Below are 25,796 nucleotides of genomic sequence, written 5' to 3'. Positions count from 1 at the left end.
GACTCACTTTGTTTCCTCTGTGCAGGTGTGTTTTGAAGCATTTTGCTCCAGATGGGAGAGAACTGACTGATAAAGAGACCAAAGCATTCCTGCAGGCTGCGGACAAAGATGGAGATGGAAAGATTGGAGCAGAAGGTATAATGAAAGTAATATACCATAACACCATGGGTGTCATGCATCTGTTTTATTTATTTATTTTATTTATTTATTGTCATTTATTTTATTTATTTTTTTGTTGAGGGGGCACCAGTGGGAGCCCTGACTTTGATAAGTGATAAGATATGAAAACACTTTCTTTTTAAAATATAAAAAAGTACTACTATGAATCTTTCAGAATGACTCATTGAAAATAACTTTTTCATTATTCATCATTTGAATCAGACACCATGACTCTTATTCTGATATATCACAAAACTGTATATGGATGCACACAAAGTTTTCAAAACTGATTACTTTTTTAAGTTACTGTAGCATTTATTTATTTTTTCATTTATTATTTTTTTTTATTGCACTTTACACAATTTTAGTTGCAGTCTGGAGCCCTTATGAATATGATGCTTCTACTAACCCATATTATGCACTTTTTTTGTCTCTTTCTCTTTCTGTTTCAGAGTTTGCTGCTTTGGTTCGCGAATAAGTGGCTCAAATTCTTGGCCTGTTCATACCTCATGACCCCTTGACCTTGACCTCAGCGTAACGCCCCTGAAGCACAGACACACACACTCACTTACACACCCTCACACGCTTGCACGCCCCATCCTGAACACCTCCCGACACACAAACTGACCTTCATGCTATTTATTTTTATTTTTATACAAAAGTGAGTGTTTCTGCAAGTGTGTGGATCAAGAGACCTTTACCTCATGCCGGCAATATGTAGATATATTAGAAAAGAAAACAATGTATTCTCCATCGTCCACTATTCTTTGTCTGTCTTTATCTTCACCCCCCACCCCAAACTCTCCATCTCTCCGGTAACAAGCCGTTGTAAAACACACCAAAAGAAGAAATAGGTCAAGTTGTGAAAGAAAACTAAATAAAGAGACAATGCCTCAAGAGTTCCAGTGTGTAATCAATCTGTTTGTGTTCTCTCTCTTTTTTTTGAATTAGGTGGAAGTACAGTATGTCCTGACAGGGTTGCAAAATTTTGAATTACATAATTTTCTCTTTTAATTCATTGGTATTCATGGGTGTATTTAAATGGAATTGGCCACACCCCACCGTAATTTGAATTGGAATTTGAATGGTAGGATTAAGAGGAATTTAATATATTGTAATTCGGTGAAATCTATCTATCTATCTATTTATCTATCTATCTATCTATCTATCTATCTATCTATCTATCTATCTATCTATCATGACAGTTATATTAATTTCTTTATATTTCAGTTCATTCATTTTTCATTTTACTTCCTCATTCAAATTTCAGTCTCAATTCTAATTCAGGAATGTAATAAGAATTTAAGTCATTCTCAATTTAAATTCTGAATGCTGCACAATCCTGACATCTGACACACAACATAGTGGTTAGTGGCATTGTTACTTTTAGTTAGTTACTCCTTAACAACAGATCTATCAAAAAATGACCACTTCAGAAACACAGAATCAACTTTACATTTTATTTGCTAAACAGATAAAGATGTAAAGAATTTGTTCAAGATATTTACAGGAGAGACTTTATCTTTTCTTGTAATCACTGGTTTAGAGACGCAAATTACTTCTGTGATATAGTCACATCACATGTTTCTGTTTTGATTATTCAGCATCAATTAAACAAGAAAAAAATAACCTTACTGATGAAATACGAAACATCCCTACAAATTGGTTTGTACTAATGGGCTCGACACCTCAGGAGAAGGTCACACCAATTACTGTCAAGGTTAAAATGAACATTCACTTTATAGGCACTTAAGCAGACAGAACAGCCAATTTAAGGGCAGCTTATAATTGGACATGTCAGATAAATTAACTAAACCGAGAGACAAAGTTCAAGCATAGAGTGGGAGAGAGACCGACAGTCGTTTATCCCCGATGCTAGGGGTCCCAGAGGTCAGACCACACAGAACTGTAGTTAAACCAGCCCCAATGGCAGAACATTTGACAGATTACATTTATAAAATGTATTTGTAGTGTGCTTTAAGAAGTGTTTTGCTTACAAAATGCAAATCACATACAATTATTTAAAAATGTTCAGATGAAAAAAAAGACACTTATCTCAGCACTTAAAAGCACTTGAGCTGACCTGCATTTACTTTTCCTGGTTGATCAATACTCCAGCATACAAAACCTGATGCTCTTTATAGTGGACTGGAGGACACAGGACAAGAAAAGCCAGGATGTGTTGTCATGTTGTAAAATACACAGAAAATTAACAAATATTTGAACATTTGCTAACCACATTTAAGAATGTCATTCCATTATATGACAAAATATCAAACCAAAGTGGACATTTGACACCTTTCAAGACAAACATTTCACCAATTATGTTTTATTTATTATGTGTTATATTTCACCAGGTTTCATAAGTTGTCAGTTCAACATGTTCATAGTTAATAAGATGAACTATACCGGTGTATAATAGAACTGACTTCACACATCTACTAAATCCACAGTGTTTGTTTGAATATGCCACATCATGAAATTCATACATTTAAAGTGTGACTTATGTGCCCAGATATTTATGAGGTCATTATATATAAAAGAGTGTTATTTATTGTTTGGTGCCGCAGACCCTCCAACAGCCTGAAGGTAAAGGTAAATTATCTTAACTACCTGCTTTAATGGACTTTTAAAGACTAGTGTTGATCATTCTTAAGTTGCATTGTCTTAAATGTGATGCTTTGTACTGATTACACTGGAAAATTAATGTTTTTCAAAATAGCTGAACAATGTACAGTAAAATGTGCAGCACTTATTAGCTGGTGAAGAAATCTTATTCATATGCGTGGAGCTGATCTGTCATTGGTTTTGGTGGGTTTCAGCTTTACAGTGGCAAATGGATTTGTGCCTCTGTAAAAAGAGATAGAAAATGATCATGTTAAACACAAATATCTGCCTTAGTGCCTGAGAAAAACAAAAAAGCAACACATTTTGGGGGTTAATGGATAAGAAACATGTTTCTACCAACCTTGGAAAAAGCTGTGGTCGAGAATCGTAGTTATCTTGAATCTATAAAAATAAAATAAAAATAATTATTTAGCACGTCTCATGTCGATTCTGGCTTTGTATGAGTTTGCTTCTTGCGTTGAGCATAAAAAATATATTTTCTAAAAATGTTGGTAGCCAAACAGCTGACTTCCAGAGCATTGAGAAAAGAAAAAAAAAAACCTTTAGACGTAAGTGGCTACTGTCAAATGTTTGGTTAACCACATTCTTCTTCTTTTGTATACAGCAGAAGAAAGAAACTCATCGAGTGAGAGTGAGTAAATGATGACAGAACTTGTATCTTTGGGTGAACTGTTCCTGTAAAGCTGCTTCTGTTGATTTGAACAGGTCTTACTCTGTTTTCTGAATGGGTGGGAGTGACCGGCCGGGAACTGCTGGATCTGGATGACGTAGCTGGCGGTGGTGGCGGAGGTACAGGCGGAGCTGTTTGTTGGCTTCTGTTCACGGGTTGGTCGAGGAGGTTACTCATACTGCTGCTGCGTCTGAAAGAGCTGCCACTGAACAGAGAAAGAGGTCAAAGGTCATGAGACTGATGCGCAGTGTGGCGAGTGGGGCGGGGCCGAGAGGCGTGGGAACGAGGAGTGAGGCCAGGTGTAGTGATTTGAGATGAGCTACACCTGAGCCCCACCGCTAGTATCGAGTCCCACGTAGGAGATGGAAGGATATAAAACCGGAGTGACGACCGTGAAGGACGAGAGAGGACCAGGCCTGGGACATTATTTTATGTTTTGGTTTTTATTTGTGCGCGTCAGTCGCCGTGAGGGGCTGACGCGCTGTTTTGTGTTTATTTTGAATAATTAAAATGATTTTGATTGTGCGCCGGTTCCCGCCTCCTTCTTCCTGATGAGTAAGAAGTTTTTATCGTTACAGTCAAAACATAAAATAATGTCCCAGGCCTGGTCCTCTCTCGTCCTTCACGGTCGTCACTCCGGTTTTATATCCTTCCATCTCCTACGTGGGACTCGATACTAGCGGTGGGGCTCAGGTGTAGCTCATCTCAAATCACTACACCTGGCCTCACTCCTCGTTCCCACGCCTCTCGGCCCCGCCCCACTCGCCACACGCAGGTTTTGGGAAATGTGCAGTATCAGCTTACCTTGAATCAGGTGGTCCAGGTGGTTCATCCATGGGGCCCACATAAGCAGCTGGGAACCAGCCTTGCCTGAACAATGCAGATTGAATGAGCAGGAAACAAAATCAGGTGGTCCATCTGAGTGTTGTATGTGTATTTTAATGCATTACTAAAGATAACTCTTCATTTTATGAATGGACACTGGAGTTTGAATCTAGGACTTCATGGTTAAAAGCCTAGTCTAAGGCTATACTTCTGAACTAATCCTTCTAAACAAATTTTTTCTGATTTGGCCTTCCATTCACAATGAGACAGCATGTTTTTGTCCTGTAAAAACTGAGCTTTAGATGATGATTTCCCATGTGGATTAAAAAAAAAGCCCATAAGTGTTGCATTTGTGGGCTATAACAAATAACATTAAAAATAACGCATGTTTAGTCATGAAATGCTTATTGTACTGATAGATATCTAGGATACATATTACCACCAGTATGCGCCTGCTAAGTGTTATTTACTTTCATAGCGATGCTAAAAATCAGTGTTACTTTGTTCAGTCTTCATATTATACATACGATAAGATAACACAATCGCCGTCCTGCGAGAAAACATAAGGGCAATTGTGATCCCTTGGTGAAATAATTTGCTTATAAAATAATAATGCCAGAAGAACAGCATGAGAACTTTATTATTTCTGGTCTCTCAGTATCATCTCAGTGAGCTTTTATTATTATGTTTTACACACGCACAGAGGATTTCATCTTTTTCTGACATTTCAGTGTTGATGAGAAACTTTTGGAAAAGCTTGAAAAATGCTAATGTATTGTGGGCAGAACATTTTGATAACGCTGTATTCATATGTATCCGGATAAAAGTAGACATAGTGTGGTTTATGGTGTGAAACATCTCTCACCGTCCAGTGCTATCAGAGCGGCCGAACAGCCAGCCGTTCCTCGGCTCTTTAATGAGAAGGGTGATGGTTTCCTCTCTGGAGAATGGCAGGAGGGTGGAGTTTGCAGAGGGAGGGTGAGGCACCAGTGCTCGCATCACTCTGCCTCCAGCCAATCCTGAGACGGAGTTGGAATGACTGGGCTGAGGGGAGGGGCCTGAGATGAAAGGGTGGAAGTTTGTCATATTAAACACAAAAAATAATGCATAATGTTTTTGTTTTTTTTCTAATCTCAATATTAGGTCTCCACACCTCTAGAGGGAACCGTGCCCAGCGGTTGCTCTGCCCAGCGGTTAACATCAAGCTGAGAAAACTACATGGAAACATAAGTTTCAACATACATGTCTATGAACAGCATCATCATTTAGAGAAGAGAACAGCAAACCAGGGCCTCTGGACCAAATTTGGCCGTGATGAACTTTGATTTGGCCCGACATACTACCATATCACAAGAAGAAGGGAAAAAAATTACAAAACATGCCATTGATGCTTATCTTCATTTATAATTATATATATATATTTATATATAAGGATATAACTATATAGTTGGAAATAATGCAAAATTGACTTTTCAATTTGTATTCAAAAGTTTTGGTACCTCTGATTTAGGGCCTCTAAGTGTCATTGAATATATCATCATATGATTATTTTTAAAATATTAAATTTAAAATAATTAAATCTCACAGTGTTGTCCTCCAGTCGTGATGGAGTGCGTGGACTGGATTCTCTTGTGTGATTCACCAGATCTTTCCACCCCTCTGCTCTGTTTTGCAGGCCGCCCCCTGTCTGTGGGAGGAATAACAGTCCTTTAAACACAAGTTAATCAAACTGAGCACTTCCAAACAATTTTTAATAGGCAGAAAAAAAATCATATTCTAGAAAATCATTTTATATAGCATATTTTTTCCCCTAATTCCAATAATTAGTCAGAAAAAATGAAATAACACTTTCAGCTTTTACAATAACACTTTCACTACATTTTGACACAAATTCTCCATAATAATAGATACATATCACTTTGGTTACACCCCGAAGCTCTCTGACACTCATTAAGCAACTAGTTAATTGTATAAATTAATAAAAAGTAATGGTATTAACCTTGTTCATGAGATATGCAACAGACTGGGTGAATCCGCTGTGTTTCTCCGCCAGGAATCGATATCTTCTTTCTTCCTCCTTTAACGCCTCTCTCTGACACTCTCTGAGAAAGTGCACATATTCGCTGCCATCCTACACACAAACAGCATTATTACAGTAAACATCATTATCATTATTTTTTCATATTTTGTACCATCATAAATGATAATAATGCCCTACAGCATCAATTTGGCTTCAACTCTCATAAAAACAGTTGTTTTGTTGAAGACACTTCTGTAAGTAGTAAGTAAACAAGCGCCAAGCCCTTAAGCACACACAACCGTTCAAAAGTAGTTTTTACTGTATTGTAGATTAAATAAGAGTCGCCTCTGTGAACGTAGGAGACTTCAATCAAAAATATTAAAACATCTGACAGTCCCCAAACTTTAGTACGCAGAGTAATGACTGATTTCAGATTTTCTCGTCTCTAAACATCAAACAGAATTGTGGTGGTTCATTTCCAATTGCAATCTGCCTTCTGAATCTTAACATGACAAATGAGACTGTCTACAGCCACAACGAACATTTCCACATCTAATGTGCCATTAGGCAAGGGTCCTACACTCCTCTCACCTGTGGGACCCCCCGCCTCATCTGTCTCTCCAGTGCCGTTGCCTGGTTTCTCACTTCCATCTCATAGCGCCTCCTGCTGCTCTGGAGGAGAAAGTGACCCGACAACATCAACCATTATAGTTTCAATATTCAGATTCATTTCAGTCAGAATATGTCCCTTGTTATGAGTTGGCTAAAGGATAAAGAATCTATTATTAGGTAATATGCTCTTAAATATAGCTATATTTTTAAGAGCAAAGGGTGTTTGTGCATGTTTCCTGTTCTTTCAATATTATTTTTTTGTTTGCATCTGAAGTGTATACCAAACTACTCACCAATATGTATTCTTTATCCAGTCTGACATTGTTGTCCATCTCTCGAAGGACCTCGGAGTGGAACCAGCGGAACTGAATCGATCACACAGAATCATTAAACGTGATCAAACATGCATTATGTCAACATTATTATAGGAGCAGAAGATCTCGAAAGATGGGTCAATAGAGGAGGATGGGTAACGCACCACTCCCTCCAGTTCATTGGTGAGTCTCCTCTGACTGTCTGAGATCTGGATCAAAACATCACCTGCAACACAAAAACACACACACAGCCTTATGACAGCCATTGTATCTTCTGGCTGAGTGTCCATGTGTTAAAGTGCACATTTTTTCCTTGATAGGTTGCACTCCCAAGATGACGCTGTGTCATTATTATGATTTTACATCACAGAGGAGGTGCAGTTATCTGATATTAACTACAAAACTCACCCTCACACACACACTCTCATACCATTTCACTGTGCTCATAAAATATGATTCATAGCAACATAAACACCATTGAAATTTAATGAAATTTTTTTCGATTAAGCCACAGCAAGGTGATAGATGTCAGCTATAAACACACACACACACACAATTGTGTGTTTGAGAGATCCGGGAAGGAATGACGTGAATTTACAAGAGCAAAGTACAATATGAGTGTGTGAAGGACACTGGCTCCCTCCCAATTTATCACCCTCAATAAACACACAAAACTCTCTTTCTTTCCCGCTCTGTCCCTGCGATGGAAAGTACATATTCATCAGCAAAAAGTAAATGAACTGTGTATCGTAAATCTCTGAGTTTGACAGAAACATGTCCTGCTGTAATTTAAAAGTGTGAAAGGAAATGAAATGATAAGAGGAAATGAAAGCTCACCCAGCAAAGGCGACGACATAGTCTGCATGGCCTGCTCACCCATCTTAGACAGAGCACTGAAATAAGCCTCACTGGTGACGGCAAGAGCTAGAGACACACAAAGACACATCTTTAAAACGTGATTCATTTACCTGAAATAAAATATTCAACATTTTAATTCAATTAGATACATTAAAATTAGAGTTCACTACATTTACACATATGGCCAACAATTTTATCAAAGGTGACTTCGATTTCATTCATTTATTTTATGTTGTCATTACAATTATATAAATAGTTGTATTAAATTCATCATTTTCATTGGGATAGACACCAAGAAGACAACTAGTCTCATTTCCATCATTATCCACTAAGTATACACCAAATTTACAGTTAAACAAAATATGAAATATTAACATTAAGACATGTAAAGATTTACATTTACTAAAATAAAAAGTAATACTATTAAATAAATGCTAGGTATACTAATATATTGATTAGCTTACATTGTAATAACATTAATAATATCTGAACCACCTTAAAACAAGATTCATTTACCTGAGATAAAATATGAAATATTTTGAAATTCGTTTCAATTTGCCACTTTTTTGATGGTGTACAAGACATACAAATACCAGTGATGGATGGCTTCAGTGACAACAAACGTGATACAAAGCTGCATAATACATTTGAATATGAAAGTGTATTTTTCAGAAAATGTTTCAACATTTGCAACTTTAAATGAGATTTGAGAGCGACAGTGAAGAAGGTTTCTCCTTTTGTGTTCAGCAGAAGAAAAAAAGTAATACAGGGCTGGAATAACACGAGGAATTAAATGATGACAAAATCTTGTTTTTGAGTTAACCTTTTAAGATTTTTTTAGACAGACAATATATAATTTATATTGTGCATTTTGTTTAATCTGGAGATTTGTTGTCTTGTTTTAATTATATTATTTTATTTCCTGTTTGGTAATTTTTGTCCCTTTTTTCGTTTGAGCTTAATTTAAATGTTTAGTTAGTCAATAAAGATTTTATTTTTATTTTTTATATAAAGTCAAATATTCAATGTCCAGTCAGCAAACCACTATATTTAATTGGTTCTTTAATCTGTTGAAAGATGGCTATCAAACAAATGTGATGTTTTTTTTTTGATAGTCATCTTGCAAAAGTTTAAAGTCTTTCACGGGACATCCCTGAGTGAAACTCAAGAATCATAAAACACAGTCATTAAACAATGATGTTGAATCAGCCAATGACGCTGCAGCAATGCTGACTTATCAATGACAACCGGCAGGCCAAAGTTCAACCACTCTGTTTTCCTTCTTTCTCCTTCCGTCTTTTACAGTTTATCATCTACTGCATTCATTCTTTCTCGTGTTGACTTGCCTTGGAAAGCCTGAACGTAGCTGTTTCCCAGTGCCACCAGTCTCTGCAGGCTGGGGTTGAACTGCTCCATTATGCTCTGAGAAGATTGACAAACAGTGAGAGAATGAGAGTCCAACTCCGATAACAGATCAGATGTCAACACATGCTGTCACAACTGCACAACCATCTGTCACCTTGGTTGCTGATTGCTGTTTGTCACAACAAAATGTAATCTAAAATCACTTCTGAAATATAGCCATTTCCCTATATATATATACAAATATATGATCTATCTAAAAAAACATACAATGTACAATAACTTTATCATATTTTAAATTATATGTATTTATATATTATTTTAGACATAATCTATGTAAAACAGACAATAATTTATAATATTTTAAATTATATACGTATTTATAGATTCATTCTTTTTCAGATATTATTAATAATTTCAATTGATTCATTATTTATTATTAATGTATTATTATTATTAATTCTATATTTAAAAAAAACAAACATATAAGCACATTTTTCTGCACATTATAAATCTTTATACTAATATAAATCCAGATCCTTGTATTTATATGAATCTTGTTCTGCTGAGTTGATACACATGTGATTGTGTATAATTCACACTCAGGAGTGAGAGGCTTCACGCTTACCGTATAAATGGCCAGAGTGGAGCGGTGCAGTTGATCACTGTTTTGTCCTGACATCCTGATCTGAAACAAATAAACAACATCCACTGACTAAACAAAAAAACAACCAGACTGACAGATGACAGATGACAGATGACCCCCTGCTGTCTCCTGTGTCCTCTCCTGTCTCGTTCCGCTTGTGAGTGTGTGTGTGTGTGTGTGTGTGTGTTTGAGAGAGAGAGAGACAGAGAGAGAGAGAGAGATTGTCACCCGTATGGCCTGTGATTTATTGAACAGCGCAGAGTAATAAAAATGTGACTGACACACCTGCCATAAACACTCTCCACCTGTGATAGGAGACAGGACTGGTGTTGAAAAGCCCCTTTTTGTGCTTTTTTTTTTCTCAGTGCAGTGATCACAAACCTTTATTACCTTTACATGTTTGCATGTGGCACTTTTTCACTGTAACCCCCAAAAGTGTTTTATACTTGCCTGTGCTTAGAAAGCAGTTATATTCTTCAACAGCTCATTCCCATCATTATCCACAATAAGCATCATCGCACAGCGTTAATTTTAATAAAATATAAAATGTATAATATATAATGATTTTGAAATATAATAAAAACATGATACTAATATTTATAGGCTAGAGATAGATAGATAGATAGATAGATAGATAGATAGATAGATAGAGACAGTGCATTGTTCTGCATGGACCCCTGGGTTCGAGGCGCGCGCGCACGCATGCACGCACGCACACGCGTGTGTTTGTGATTAGTTCACTCCTCCACGGCGCAGTCTCCCCTCCATTGCTTCCGCAGAAGAGCCCGTCTCTGCTGTCCCACTAAAGATGGAGCTGTCTGCGGCAGGGGACCGAGTGTTTGCCGCTGAAGCCATCCTGAAGCGCCGCGTCCGTAAGGTCAGTCCGTACATTATTAAAACTCGTTTTATTTCCTTTCACTGCGGCCTACAGACGCACTAACTTTAGCCCTGCAGACCGAGCGCAGTGCGCTGAACTGCAGGAAAGCACCATGCTTTCCTATACGATCATAAAATTAGTATGCAATGCATTAATTTTTAGGGTACTAAAATCCTCATTTTTGAGCTCCGTGTGTTGTCTAAGTTCGTTTAGATTCGAGTAGCGCCAGATGGAGCTGTTGCTGTTAGCACGTTAGCTTTTTAATGTCTGCCCGAAGTGCACATTATTATTGACAAAGGCCGGTTAGTCTGACACGCCGCGACACGATTCTACCCAACTAGAACACGAAGACTGTTGCTTAGACAATAAAGACGTTTACAGTGCGTTAACATAAACAAAACTGTGCGCATTTCGTGCGTTTGCAGGATGAACGTTTAGTAAATGTATAACAGAATGTTGACATTCTATATCGGTGGCGTCGCGTCGCGTAGCAACCACTCGTTTATACGTTCAACTCGCTGTTTGTTTTTGTTTTTAGGACGACCAACGATTTTTTTGAGGGACGGTACGTAAAAAAATGTTGGTTGTCAAATCAAAACCGGCATATCCAGACACTTAATACATGAAACAACTTTTTGTGTATTATGTTACACAACGCATGCGCACGCATTTGATTTGAGTTCATTACTGAATTAACATATTTAAATATTACATTTAATCGGGTCAGGATTGTTCAAAGGAGTAGTTTACCCTAATTTGGGGGGTTTGTCAACATTTTACTCTCTCACCCTCTTTCCGAGATTGCATGACTTACTTACTTGTGTGAAACACAGGTTTTGAATTTATTTATTTTTTTCCATACAATGGACGTGAATGGAAACTGGGACTGTCAGGTGCCAAAAAAGGACAAAATAATTGGCACCTTAAAAGTGGTCCATATCACTGTATAGCATTAGCAAGTACTCAATTAACTTTGTCAAACTGACACTAAATTGGTTTAATAGCAGCAGTATAGAGAGTTAATAATGACAGATTGGTCCTTTTGGATCAGCTATTCTGCAATGAAAGATATCTTCCAGAAATGTTGGGAACTGAATCTGATCTGTCTTTTTTAGGGACGGATGGAGTACCTAGTGAAATGGAAAGGATGGGCAATAAAGTAAGTGAACAGAAACATGATTTTCTATGTTACGTTTTGTGTATCTAGTAAGTCATGGATGTTAAATGATCTGTATATTTTGTAGGTACAGCACATGGGAACCGGAGGAGAACATCCTAGATGAACGACTTGTTGCAGCATTTGAACAAAAGTGAGTTATTAAGTGTTTTATTGTTGCAAAATCAATATTTTTCCGGATTAACATATTTAAAGGAAATGGACTTCTAAAAAATATGAAATCAGTGTTATTTAACATTAAATGTTCAGAGAGGTGCCTTTATGGGAACACATGATATGTAAAAATTGATAGCCTGGATGCACTGTAAGTCACTTTGAATAAAAGCGTCTGCTAAATGCATAAATTAAATTAAATTTTAATCTTAATTTTATTTATGTATTTTAAAACCATAAAGAAAGAAGAGGTCCAACCAGATATATTAGTCAATGGTAAAAAATTACAAATTGTACCAGATTTGAAATATCTTGGAGTTGTTTTAGACTCTTTAGATGTTTTACAATTGTTATTTAATGTACAGAATGATTAATAATCTTGCACCCTCGCCCCTTAAACAATTGTTTTTCTTTACAAACTGATAATATAAGACAAAAAAGAGCTTGTGCAGCGCAGTTTAAATTTACAGATTTTTTGTCTTTCAGCTTTTTCTGTAAAACCTGTTAATAACTGGAATAATTTCCCAATTAATATTTGACAGTGTCCTACTTTTGAACGGTTTGTTACATTTATATGGTTAATGATTAATCAGGTTTGTGATCAATGAATATTTTTTAATATTCTTATATAAAAAAAATTACATGAATACTTAAGTCGGAGTTACATGAAGTCTGAAGTAAAACTTTTTAGTCAAGCTTTTGCTCATAGGAAGTTTGTGGTTCATAAAGCTGAAACTGGCACAACCAGTGCAAACAGTGACATAATAAAAAACCTTTTTGAACAACTGTTTTTACTCAGAGAGCGGGAGCAGGAGATGTATGGACCTAAAAAGAGAGGCCCGAAACCTAAATTATTGCTTCTAAAGGTATGTCAGCAATACCAACTGACTGGAAATAAATGGATTTTGTCTTCTGCAAGGTCATCAAGATATGTTGAAATATTCAAAATGGTCCCAAAAAAATTATTTCATCATTCATATTATTCCCATTCTGTCATTCCCAACCCAATATATATATATATATATATATATATATATATATATATATATATATATATATATATATATATATATATATATATATATATATATATATATATATATATATTCAAAGTATTAAAAAAAGAATTTAGGAATAAATATGTAAAATAAACATACTTATTTTTAGATGACAACTTCTTGATACTGTAATCCTTTACAGTATTTTTCACAAATACAGAAACATAAAAACAAAGCATATAAATAAAAAGGAAGCAAACACTGTAACCAACAGGGCACTCCGTCATTTGTGTGCATTGGGAATCATATTTTTTCAAATAAAGCCAAGGTAATACTGATTTAACATCCAGCACACAATGAAAATGACATGAATGTGACACATGATGGTTATAACTTCACCTTGTTGCAGCAGGCAAAAGCAAGGTTCTTTCTATTGCTGTCACATATTGAGTCCCACGAGTCATTTATTTCTACCGCTTCCCACACATACCTCAGTATCAAAAATTCTAAATTTGTTCGCAACACTCCGTTCTTTAGGGTCCTGTGTGAATACAGACCTCTAGTCAATGCAACCAAAACTTTGACGTTCATAAAGATATTGCAAAGAAATTCATAGTTATTGAGCAGTTTAATGCATATTTAATTCACTTTTATTTACATATAAACACTGATCAAAGCTGAGCACATCAAACTAACCTCATTGGTTCTTGCGCATCAAGTGTGCATGTTTTTGTTTGGAACAACATGAAAGTAATAGATGACTGAATTTGCATGTTTTTGATAAACTAAACCTGTAATAAGTAAATAATTTTTCCCAAATATTTAGTCAAGAGCACAGGTTGCAGAGACTTCCTCACGAGTCCCAGAGTTCAAGCACACTCATCCCAAGCAGCACTCCAAGTTTCCTCCGCCCTCGGCTGCACCGTCCTACACCCCAACCGCCCCTTCCAATGCTAAACTGCAGTCGGGGACTGCTCAGCCCAAACTGAAGAAAGACATTCACCGCTGCCATCGCATGGCTCGTCGCCCCTTGCCCCGTCCAGACCAAACAGTCAGTCCCTCTGGTCCTTTTTCGTCCCGTCCAACAGTAAGTCCTTTCTCAGAAACGGTCCGCATTCTCAATCGTAAAGTCAAACCCAGGGAAGTAAAGAAAGGACGGGTCATTCTGAACCTCAAAGTGGTTGACAAGGCTGGGAACGGTGGAGTTCCTAATAGTAGAAGGACACATGTGCCCTCCGCCCAGCAGTCCCATTTTGGCCGACAGAAGATTCCATCCCGGAACAGGGTGATTGGGAAAAACAGGCGGTTTGGAGAGTTTTCCTACCGAGGAATCCCGACCCCCAATAGAAATTCTGGGTTTCCTGTTTTTGGAAAGCTCTTTGATTCTCACTCTCTGAACAATGCAGAGAACCAGACTCAAAGTGGAGAGAGTCGCGATAACACGGCAAAGAATCTCTCTTCCTCCAAATGTTCCAAGTTGGATGCCTCCAAAAATCAGACTCTTGATGAACTTCCTCCTTCAAACTCAAGCTCTGAAGTTTCCGATGGTGAGCCCAACTCCCCGCCACAAACCCAATCCCAGCGTTCCTCATTGCAGCCCAAGTCCTCCACAATCAAGGCGCCAGATCCCACACTTCACAAACACAGCGCTCAAACTGTGCCATCCAAAAACAGCTTGGTTCCTACTGCTCTTCCCTCCTCTCCTATGTTTTCCTCATCGTCCTCTGCGTCGTCTTCCTCAGAAGACAACGAACGCATCCTGGACCTTTCTGTACCTCATGAAATGGACAAGAGATTGCGGCGTCGCCATCCCTTCTCTGGCCGTCATCCGCTCAAAGTCCCTGAGGTGCCTGTGTCAGAAGAACCATCTGAGGAAGAGGAAGATTTGGACTGGCGTCCTGACATGACATCCAAATGTGCCAATGTGGTCGTAACGGACATCACAGCTAACCTCCTCACCGTAACGATAAAGGAGTTCTGTCATCCACCTTCTGTTAACCCTCCTCCCTGCTACCCCAAAAATATATTAGCTCAACATGACACAAAACAGCCAAAGCAACACCCCAACAAAACATGAGTGCAGACCCCACAGATACGGCCTCCTCCTTTAGCCTTCAGAAGGGATATTAGAAGGTTTGTTAGCCGTTTGTTTAAAGTTTCTAGATGCCTGGGCTCATGTGAGTCTTTGTTAAGAGATGTGGCCAAGCTGTCCACTCTACAACACTGTGCCATGACTTTTATAATCGTAAAAAAGAATGTCTCAGAATAAGGCTCACTGTTTTTAATCTGAACACATGGACCTCTTTAAGAATGGATTTATACACCAGTGGCTTCTTGAAAGATGTGCCAAACAACTTCCTGTATGGTATTTATTCCTTATATTTCATATCGTTTGAATAAATACACTGTCGTTCAAAAGTTTGGTAAGAATTTTTTTTTGCAAGACAAGTACAAACAGTATTGATAAATTAAGAACGTTTTTTTATTTTAGCATTTAAAAAAATTATTGATTTCTATGATGGCAAAGTTGACTTTTCAGCAGCCATTTCTGCAGCCATCGGTGTCACATGATCCTTCAGAAATCATGTTAAAAACAGTTGTGTTGTGAAATATTTTTGTGGAAACATCAATACATTTTTTACAGGATTCTTTGATGAATATAAAGTTAAAAATAGCAGCACTTTTTTTCAGCAATTTTTTTCCAACTTATTTAGAAATATTTGTTATTTTTGATTTTTTTACAATTTCTTTAACCAAAAGTAATAATGTCTTTTGAAAAAAATCATACTGATTCCAACCTTTTGAACAGCAGTATATAATATAAACCAAGTATTATCTGCATCAACTCACTTCCATAATGGATTCTATTTACTCAATTCATTTGTTGTATCTGTATAATGTGTATAGCATCACTAACATTGTATTGTGCTGTAAACAAGGGCTCATTTTAAGTTTTACATTTTACATTTATAAAATTAATAGTAAGATTTGGCTGGTAATTTACTGATTACAGGACTTTTTTTTTGGTTCGTTTTTTTTTTTTTTTTTTTTTTTGCGTAATTACCTTGCGTAATTTAATTTTCAAGAGGAAATCAACTATATATTGTGATTAGAACAGCAGGATGCACTTTCTTTGCTTGTAAGAAATATTTATGGCTATAAAACGTGCTCCGTTCACCCGTCAGTTAATTTTGGACCCTGGCTATTTTTGTTTTAAGTTAAGCTTTGGCGTGTGGCAGGTACCTGACACAAACATCTCCACCTTTAAGCATCCACACAGCCAGTATCTTCATAATGAAGCAGAATAACAACCATCTGTGGTCAACAACTCAACCAGCTCTGTCAAACGTGTATGTTTTATCTCAGTCGAAACTATATGGCAAGTGTGTATAGTGCTGTCTTACCCACTGTCCCTTTCGCAAAGGGATTTGGTTCATAGTCATACAGTAAGAAATACTCAGGTGAGAGAATGAAGAACAGGAGGTTTTGTTGTTGCGAAGCTGAAATGCAGATGTAATGGCCAATTTTCATGAATCTAAGCCAGTAAGGAATGAGATCCTTCTGTGCTTTTCCTAGGTTTTCCCCTTTAATGTAACTGGAAATCTCTGTTAACTGATGGACAAGAAACTGTTAATTATATGTTAATGACTAACATATTCATGTTAATGTTGTTTTAGTTTTGCCTTTCCAAAAACAGATAGATTCAGATAAAGCTCTTTTGTTTCTTTCTAAAGTACTCTATTGTAGAAGAGACTAGATTCTTGTGCTGTAAAAAGCTTTGAGCACAAGTTAATTCCATAAGATCATCTAGCGCTCTCTCTCTCACTTTTTTCAGTTTGAAAACGAATATCGTCTAGCCATCCCAGGAATTGTTTTAATGTCATCCTGCTCTCTATTTATCAGCAGGGATAGATCGATCTCAGCAGAGAAAGTGTGGGGTATGGGACTTTGAATCCAGAGAAAGAGTATTTGCTTAGACATTGGCAAAAAGCAAGCTTTTGATCTAGTCCTGATGTGGTTGGAACGGTCTTTACCCTCCAGTTTGGCTTATAATGAGAGCTGATGTTTAAACCCCATGGGCTCGGGTCTTGATGCAAGCCAGTGTCAGAGTTTAAAAACGAAAAGGCACAGGCGAAGTGCACTAGCCTGATGAAATGGATGATGATGTCATTGATGTGATGTGGCCAAACACAATGTTTTGGGGTTTGCTTAGGGTCACAAAATGAGCTCATACTGCAGTTTTCCTTAGTTCCTGGTGTGCCTTGTTCTCAATGTCCATCAAGCCTTTTATATACCTTATTTAAACCTTATTTTAAGTCTGGACTTGATTGATTAATTGACTCAAAAATGAATAGCCAGAATTGGCACTCTAGATTACATTCATCAACCTTAATTTATGTGATGTTGTGATGAAGCTCTTCAGTGTGTACTGTCATTAATGTGTTAATTGTCAATTAGATTTTTGTTCTGGTTTAAAGTAGGTTCTATTCTTGAAACCTCTTTAAAAACCTTTTCTTTTTTTTTCTTTTTTTGCTTATGAATATTTATGTCATCAGCAATCAGACTTTCAGTCCTGCTCTTTGCAGCTTTATGGTTTGCATCTTGTTGGTCCTAAATCGCTGATATTTTCAGCAAATACAGAATCTTCTGATCTTTGTGGCCTCCCCTGTAATCCCACTTAACCAGCACTCCAAGACGTGTGCATAGAGAGGGATTGAGAATCAAGATTTCCTCTCAAAATCCCGTCAGGAGATTGGCTCTGAGTTCAGGGCATCATTCTGTTTATCCCGCTGAATCCAGACTCTTATTATTCTTCCACATCTGCTGACATTTTAGCTCAGACCTCCATGATGAGGATGTTTTAAGGACACATTCTCCGGTAGACCTGTATTCAATTGATTTTTATTGTAATAGAGTTTGTTCAGCCATATTGTTTGTTTAGCCATACTGTGTGTGTGTGTGTGTGTGTGTGTGTGTGTGTGTGTGTTAAATGGCTAATTTGAGGAATTGCTAATTCCTCAGCACTAAGAATGCATGTTTTCATGTTTGTGTTATTTAAAAAGATTAAAAGTAAATGCACTCATGCCTTTGTGCAAATGAAGAGTTGAATATATAGATGTTTTCAAACCGATCACACATAGCTCTGATTTTGGTGTGATTCATTTGAATATGAAGTTTGAATATGTGGAATTCATTCCTTGGAAAGAACCTGCAGCTCCGGTTTTATGTAAGTCAGAATGGAGCTTTCTCATGACTTTTATATACACTTTAACATTGTGTAACTTGTTATTACGTTGCCTTTATAAAGCCAATGTACTGTACTACATCCAGCAGACCCATCACAGTTCTTCAGACTGTTCTCAATTCTCTCACTGGACTTGATTTCCCAAGACAATTAAGTATCCTATAGAATTCATTGAAAAACTTTCTAACATGTCATCCAAAACTTCAACTATCCAAAAAATCAACTAGTATATTGGACTACCTACATAAGACTTCAACTTCTAGTGAACATTCAAACGTTCAGGCACAACTATCAGGCCAGCATTCAACCAGATCTGGAGCTTCAGCTGAAAGTGTTATGCACAGATCACTATTGTCCCAGATGTTTGAGAATGAGCCTTACGTTCACTGTGTAACTTCTGATCCATTCTGTGTAGTTTTTCACATTGACCTGGCTTCAACAGTGAATGTGTGTTTGAGAGAAAAAATGAATGCATTCTTCATTATTATAAGTTCTGAGTTTTAATCTCATGCCAGTTGTTTTAAATGTGAAAACTTTTGAACCATAATTTGTTTTTCCCCTTCTTTTTCTGTATGAAACCTCTTATTAGCCAGTGATGATTATGTGAATGATTTATGCATGTTGCCTTTTTGATTTGGTCGTTTTTGTTGTAAATATTAATTTTTATATAATAACTTCATGCTTGATTTTATTCTGTAGTGACCATAGCAAAGCGATAATTATTTTTCATTGCTTTATGTATTGTGTACAGACTTGTAATTGCCAAAGTGTTGAAAATCATGACAATTTTTGTACCGTCTTTGAAGTAGAAGTGTAGCTAAGCTCACTGGCTGTTTTAATAAAGGAATTGTGTTTATGATTTTACAAATTATGCAGTGTTCATTTGTCTACATACTGATCATATCAATACAAACCAACACCATTAACAAGTGTAATTCAGGGAAGATAAAATAATATCAGTGTGTTCTGCAGTTCTGCAGACCAGACATTGGTTCACTTTATTCATGTCTTTATTCAGATATCATTTAATTTTATGTAATCAATATAGTTGCAACATTTTACATGCAATTTCAATTTCACATGTAAAGATGGGTAAAAAGAAACATTCATATTAATAAACGCTCTGGGATGTTGCTGTGTTTGTTTCTTGCTCCACTCCTGCAAAGAGAAGCAGAGCCATGGCTATTGTTTCTTAGAATGCTTGAAGCAGGTTTTTCTCACTAGTGAGGAAATGTGAAATGGAGAAGAGCTGGAGTAATTATAGAACACTGGTAAATCATCCATTTCAGTTCCACTCTCTTTTTAAACAAGTTTTTAAAGGGATAGTTCGCCCAAATATTACAATTCAGTAATCATTGATTCCCACTTGTCCCAAACCTGTATGAGTTTATTTCTTCTGCTGGACACAAAAGAACATACAGGTGCTGGTCATATAATTAGAATCATCAAAAAGTTGATTTATTTCACTAATTCCTTTAAAAAAGTGAAACTTGTATATTATATTCATTCATTACACACAGACTGATATATTTCAAATGTTTATTTATTTTCATTTTGATTACAACTGACAACTAAGGAAATCATATATTCAGTATCTCAGAAAATTTTAACATTACTTAAGACCAATACAAAGAAAGGATTTTTAGAAACATGAAAAGTATGAGCATGTACAGCACTCAATACGTAGTTAGAGCTCCTTTTGCCTGAATTACTGCAGAAATGCAGAGTGGCATGGAGTCGATCAGTCTGTGGCACTGCTCAGGTGTTATGGCCTTCAGCTCTTCTGCGTTCTTGGGTCTGGCATATCGCATCTTCCTCTTCACAATACCCCGTAGATTTTCTATGGGGTTAAGGTCAGGCGAGTTTTCTGGCCAATTAAGAACAGGGATACCATGGTCCTTAAACCAGGTACTGGTAGCTTTGGCACTGTGTGCAGGTGCCAAGTCCTGTTTGAAAAATGAAATCTGCATCTCCATAAAGTTGGTCAGCAGCAGGAAGCATGAAGTGCTCTTAAACTTCCTGGTATACGGCTGTGTTGACCTTGGACCTCAGAAAACACAGTGGACCAACACCAGCAAATGACATTGCACCCCAAACCATCACTGACTGTGGAAACTTTACACTGACATGGATTGTGTGCCTCTTCTCTCTTCCTCCAGACCCTGAGATCCTGATTTCCAAAGAAAATGCAAAATGTACTTTCATCAGAGAACATAACTTTGGACCACTCAGCAGCAGTCCAGTCCTTTTTGAAGCGAGACGCTTCTGACGCTGTCTGTTGTTCAAGAGTGGCTTGACACCAGGAATGCGACAGCTGAAACCCATGTATTGCATACATCTGTGTGTAGTGGTTCTTGAAGCACTGACTCCAGTTGCAGTCCACTCTTTGTGAATCTCCCTCACATTTTTGAATGGGTTTTGTTTCACAATCCTCTCCAGGGTGCGGATATCCCTATTGCTTGTACACTTTTTTCTACTACATCTTTTCCTTCCCTTTGCCTTTCTAATAATGTGCTTGGACACCGAGCTCTGTGAACAGCCAGCCTCTTTTGCAATGACCTTTTGTGTCTTGCCCTCCTTGTGCTAGGAGTCAATGTTCGTCTTTTGGCCAACTGTCAAGTCAGCAGTCTTCCCCGTGATCATGTAGCCTACAGAACTAGACTGAGAGATCATTTAAGGCCTTTGCCGGTGTTTTGAGTTAATTTGCTGATTAGAGTGTGGCACCAGGTGTCTTCACTATTGAACCTTTTCACAATATTCAAATTTTCTGAGAGACTGAATTTGGGATTTTCCTTAGTTGTCAGTTATAAACATTAAAATGAAAAGAAATCAACATTTGAAATATATCAGTCTGTGTGTAATGAATGAATATAATATACAGGTTTCATTTTTTTGAATGGAATAAGCAAAATAAATCAACTTTTTGATGATATTCTAATTATATGACCGGTACCTGTATTTCGAAGGATGTTGTTAACAGTTGACGGTAGCCATTGACTTCCATTGTATGGAAATAAAATGTACTGTAGAAGTCAATGGCTACAGTCAATTGTTCATATATATGGGGGGAACTATCCCTTTAACTTGTTTTTTAACCGTTGTATAAAAGCAATATCACACAGTCATGCTGTTGGCCTGAATATGAGCATGGTTTTGATACATGTGGCACTCATGCTTACTGACAGATCAGCATCATAGTTGCTCCTGTCATATTTCTCAAATATACATAAAAAAACACAATTTCCTTTTCAAAAGGTGTGTTTTTTCCTTATTTATGGAGTGCTCATTCATTTGTTGTAATTGACAGGTGAGATGATCAGTGGGTCAAGGTTTTCATCATGCTTGTTTAGTGATGGGCACAAACATGGATAAAAGTCAAGTCAAGTCAAATCTGCTTTATTGTCAATTCTTCCACATGTACAGTGCATACATACAGAGAATCGAAATTTAGTTATTCTCAGACCATACAGGTGCATACAGATAACTTTAACAGTAGAGCCTAAAAATCTAGTTCAAATATAAAATGTAGATACAACTATACAATAAGGGAATGTAAAAAAGACATATAATAAAATTAAAAATAAAGTTAAATAAAGCAGCGCAAGGCACATGGCAGATAGAGTGCAAATCAATGAAGTGAACAATAGTGCAGATAAAAGTGCAAAAAAAAAAAAAAAAGATTATTTAGTCTGATTAAAGTGACAAAGTGCTCAAGAGCAGTTATTTTATTTAACCAACTGATGAGGTTGTGGAGTGATGTCAGTTCCATGCTGGATGAGGTAGTGAGCAGACCAATGCTGCACAAAGTGACTGGTGCATGTCATTGTATATTAGTGGGTTGCGGGGGGGGGGGGGGGGGGGGCAGGACCTGGAGATGTGGCATGTGGGATCTTACTATATTCGATGTAATAATTAATCATTACATCGAATGATTCATTCAGGAACCGGACATCACTACACTGCAGTGTTGTGAACGTGCTCACAAAAGACCCAAGAGAGAAGACAATGCTGAATAAAGTAGTAGTTTTTGCTATTTTTGGACCAAAATGTATTCTCGATGCTTCAAAAAATTCTAACCGACCCTCTGATGTCACATGGACTACTTTGATGATGTTTTTATTACCTTTCTGAACATGGAAAGTATACCATACACACAGTTTCAATGGAGGGAATGAGAGCTCTCAGATTAAATCTAAAATATCTTAAACTGTGTTCCAAAGATGAACCGAGGTCTTATGGGTTTGGAACGACATGAGGGTGAGTTATTAATGACATAATCTTTGGGTGAACTAACCCTTTAATCCTTTTAATTTCTATTTAAAAGTAAAGTTACAATGATTAAAAACAATACTTTTTCTACCTGGCCAAAATACAAATAGACCTATAGTACTGCCATATCACAATTCATGTTAAGTAGTTTCATATAAGCACTGATAGTAAGAGAAAATAATGCAGTTCTATTCTGGATTGTGAAATTAGCCTTGTGTTAAATTTTTTTATGAAACACAAAGCCATAAGCATACAGTATACATACACCCAGCTCTATAGAAAGCCAAATTCTAGGCAGAAGGCAAAAGGTAAGTTTTCAATTTGTGTACAGGCCTTATCATAACTGACACCTGCACTTTAAACTGATTTTCACAGTTTTTTATTTATTAATTATGTTTTAAATAAACAAAAGCAAAATACAGCTGCTAGATATCATTCAATACACATGTCCAACAAACATCACATAATTTCAAACCACTGCTGTTTTTGAAGTATGTCTGAAGTTCATATACATCTTGTTTCTGAACATAAGACATTTCAAATTTTTCAAGCATATGAAAAATGCATATGCAAACATCTCTGGTTACTCACGTCACCATGGTTCCCTGAGAGGAGGGAATGAGATATTGCATCATATTTGATACTATGGGAAAATGGCCCTTTCTCCAAAATGCTAATGCCTTAATGAATAACCCTATTGTGCCCACTCTGAGTGCTATATCCTTTGGAATCTTGGACTGAACGATAGCAACAGGAATGGCCAGAATGTTTTTACACAGCTGCTTACTCAAGCCATCTCATTCCCTCCTCTCAGGGAACCATGGTTGCATGAGTGACCAGAGACATTCCCTATTGAGGTCAGTCTCTCGACATTTCATCATATTTGACAATATCGGGAATGTAATAAATCCCTGCCATGTAAAAACAACACTACCTCAATTCCAAGAACAGTTACACAGTAACATATCTCTACAATGAGCTCAAATGGTGCTAACAGACATACCCCCTCTCATAGAGAATACTAATGCATGTACTAGATGCCATACCACTCGCTGAGAAAAGGCCTGGTTTCAAGATGCTCAGCCATCCAATGGCAGTTTGCTAGTCTTTCTGCACAGGCAGAACATATGGTGCAAAAGAAGGAATTTCAAGGTTACAAAATCTAGCAAACATGTTTTGCGAAGACTATCCCGCTGTCAAACAAATGTTCTGAATAGACATACCTCTCAACCAAGCCCAAGATGCAGAAAAACTCCAAGTAGAGTGGGCCCTATGGCTTCTGTTATCCAGTACAAAAGCCTCTGCTTTGACATTGGATATCCCTTTTAAAGCCCCGATAGCAGACAAATAATTGTACTGATGAGCGAAAAGAACTTATTCTATCCTCATAAACCTGCAGTGCAGCACAGGGCGCACACAGTACACGGCAAGCTCCTTTTAGATTCTCCTCAATGGAATGAGCCATGGGGGGCTAAAAGCAAGTCCACTAGCTTCAGGAACCATGACTTAGGGGGGAGCTCAGCAAAATCTTGACTGGAGGGAAAGCATATTTTTACTTCCTCGAATGGAGTGCTCAATAGAGAAAAGAACAGAGGGCAGTGTGAATATTTTTTCTTTGGCAAAAATGTCCACCTGCACTTCGTCAAAGAGACTACAAATCAGCTGTATCATTTGGGGATATAGTATCCACTCCCCATGAACAACACCATACCTGGACAGTGTGTCTACTCCACAGTTCAACCTGTCCAGCATGTGAACTGCTCAAATGGAAAGTAGGTCTGGTCTGCCACCGCATAGTGTTCCACAGCCCCGCAGCGATGCATCTATAGGGTAAACCTTCCTTCTGACCACTTTGCCCTGTAATGATCTAAGACTGCTGAAATCGCACAGTTTGAGGCATTTGTCGATTCAGTCTATTCTTGGTCCACATCATCACAGAAATCAATCTGATCTCTCCATTGCCGCCTCAACATGGGCACATGGATAGCATGAATAGCCAATATTTGTCCCATTAATTTGATGACATTACTTCAGTCATAATGACATCTAATGTCTACTAACATTAGAAACCTTCAGGGAACATTACTGTCCTCTCATAACATTTAAATATTTTATATTATATTATCATCACATACCTGCAAGTAAATATTTCTTAACATCTGTGTTGTATTCCAAAATGTGTAAATGAATGATTGTTGTCCATCATGTAGTTTCACTTTCATTGAAAGACCTCACTCAAGCTCCTGCAACATTCCTTTTCAGCTAGGTCTGAACTGAGTCAGTGCCAAAAAGAAAATCTCCTCTGAAGTTATTTTCATTACAATTTAATTCGATTTAATCCAATCATGCATAGAAATATTAGACAGCTGAACGCGGCGAATTACCATTTAGATTTGAGCACTACAGAGTAAAGTTTAATACTGGCCACTGTAGACTTTTCCTTATATCTTTCAGATTATTCCAATCTCGTATTGTGTTCTGCTAATTCTGTTTTTGCATAACTGAAAACATTTCTTTTTAGTAAGAACAAACTTTATATGTGTGGGAACCAACCGAAGCATCAACTTTTTAAGTGTGCAGCCTGTGATTCCCAGAGAGCATACTGTTATTTCCCACAAGAGGGCAGCACTAAAACACTTTGAAAATAACAATAACAAGGAGCTCCTTATTGCTCCTCTCCAAGGAGCAATGTAGTGTTTGTATAGTCAAGACATTACTTCTTGTTTCTTAGAAGGCAATTTTCAAGGTTATGTTGCATAACCTGCTATGCTACTGCATGTTGTTGTGATACTGTGAAATCCAGTTGTTCACATGTTTTATAGCAAGGCAATGGTATAAGTGTTTCTTACACAGCGCAGTCAGTCTTTCTGTTTTAGAGTGACACACTCCATTCTTAGACTGTCACTGCTGTCCCAATTTAGCTTTTAATGAACTCAGGAATAGTATTCCCTCTCCTCTCCCTCGATTAGCCTACCTCTGCGGC

The 25,796-nt window shown here is 37.2% G+C and overlaps 3 protein-coding genes across 3 annotated transcripts in view; 2 read left to right on the top strand and 1 right to left on the bottom strand.

Annotated features, from left to right (window-relative positions):
* Nucleotides 1–1,056, top strand: part of LOC127946192 (parvalbumin-7-like) — a 45,335-nt gene extending 44,279 nt beyond the window's left edge. The window contains exons 4-5 of the mRNA XM_052542577.1: nucleotides 26–135; nucleotides 612–1,056. Coding sequence (XP_052398537.1) covers nucleotides 26–135; nucleotides 612–637 — 136 coding nt within the window. The 3' untranslated portion in view covers nucleotides 638–1,056. The remainder of the gene's footprint in view (nucleotides 1–25; nucleotides 136–611) is intronic.
* A 549-nt stretch (nucleotides 1,057–1,605) lies between these two features.
* Nucleotides 1,606–10,549, bottom strand: LOC127946189 (brain-specific angiogenesis inhibitor 1-associated protein 2-like protein 2). Its single transcript, XM_052542560.1, has 14 exons — nucleotides 10,077–10,549; nucleotides 9,433–9,508; nucleotides 8,066–8,152; nucleotides 7,393–7,454; nucleotides 7,208–7,279; nucleotides 6,894–6,974; nucleotides 6,282–6,413; nucleotides 5,868–5,969; nucleotides 5,436–5,496; nucleotides 5,148–5,340; nucleotides 4,262–4,327; nucleotides 3,500–3,662; nucleotides 3,128–3,168; nucleotides 1,606–3,009 (listed from the first exon to the last, which is right to left on the bottom strand). The coding sequence occupies exons 1-14, from the start codon at nucleotides 10,128–10,130 to the stop codon at nucleotides 2,937–2,939; spliced, it is 1,263 nt and encodes a 420-aa protein (XP_052398520.1). The 5' UTR covers nucleotides 10,131–10,549; the 3' UTR covers nucleotides 1,606–2,936.
* A 258-nt stretch (nucleotides 10,550–10,807) lies between these two features.
* On the top strand, nucleotides 10,808–19,412 carry LOC127946181 (chromobox protein homolog 6). Its single transcript, XM_052542550.1, has 5 exons — nucleotides 10,808–10,971; nucleotides 12,087–12,130; nucleotides 12,216–12,281; nucleotides 13,101–13,167; nucleotides 14,126–19,412. The coding sequence occupies exons 1-5, from the start codon at nucleotides 10,903–10,905 to the stop codon at nucleotides 15,374–15,376; spliced, it is 1,497 nt and encodes a 498-aa protein (XP_052398510.1). The 5' UTR covers nucleotides 10,808–10,902; the 3' UTR covers nucleotides 15,377–19,412.
* Nucleotides 19,413–25,796: the final 6,384 nt, after the last annotated feature.

The sequence above is a fragment of the Carassius gibelio genome, chromosome A3 (assembly GCF_023724105.1).
Source record: "Carassius gibelio isolate Cgi1373 ecotype wild population from Czech Republic chromosome A3, carGib1.2-hapl.c, whole genome shotgun sequence".
Taxonomy (NCBI): Eukaryota; Metazoa; Chordata; class Actinopteri; order Cypriniformes; family Cyprinidae; genus Carassius; species Carassius gibelio.
This window is presented reverse-complemented; position numbering and strand designations above follow the sequence as displayed.

Excerpts from the sequence above, each read along its gene's own strand:
- LOC127946189 (XM_052542560.1), bottom strand. The coding sequence starts at position 10,130 with ATGTCAGGACAAAACAGTGATCAACTGCACCGCTCCACTCTGGCCATT. Across the intron at positions 5,341-5,435 it reads GGGCACGGTTCCCTCTAGAG|GCCCCTCCCCTCAGCCCAGT; the intron begins GTGTGGAGACCT and ends CTTTCATCTCAG. Across the intron at positions 3,663-4,261 it reads CCTGGACCACCTGATTCAAG|TGGCAGCTCTTTCAGACGCA; the intron begins GTAAGCTGATAC and ends TTCTCTGTTCAG.
- LOC127946181 (XM_052542550.1), top strand. The coding sequence starts at position 10,903 with ATGGAGCTGTCTGCGGCAGGGGACCGAGTGTTTGCCGCTGAAGCCATC. Across the intron at positions 10,972-12,086 it reads TGAAGCGCCGCGTCCGTAAG|GGACGGATGGAGTACCTAGT; the intron begins GTCAGTCCGTAC and ends TGTCTTTTTTAG. Across the intron at positions 13,168-14,125 it reads CTAAATTATTGCTTCTAAAG|TCAAGAGCACAGGTTGCAGA; the intron begins GTATGTCAGCAA and ends CCAAATATTTAG.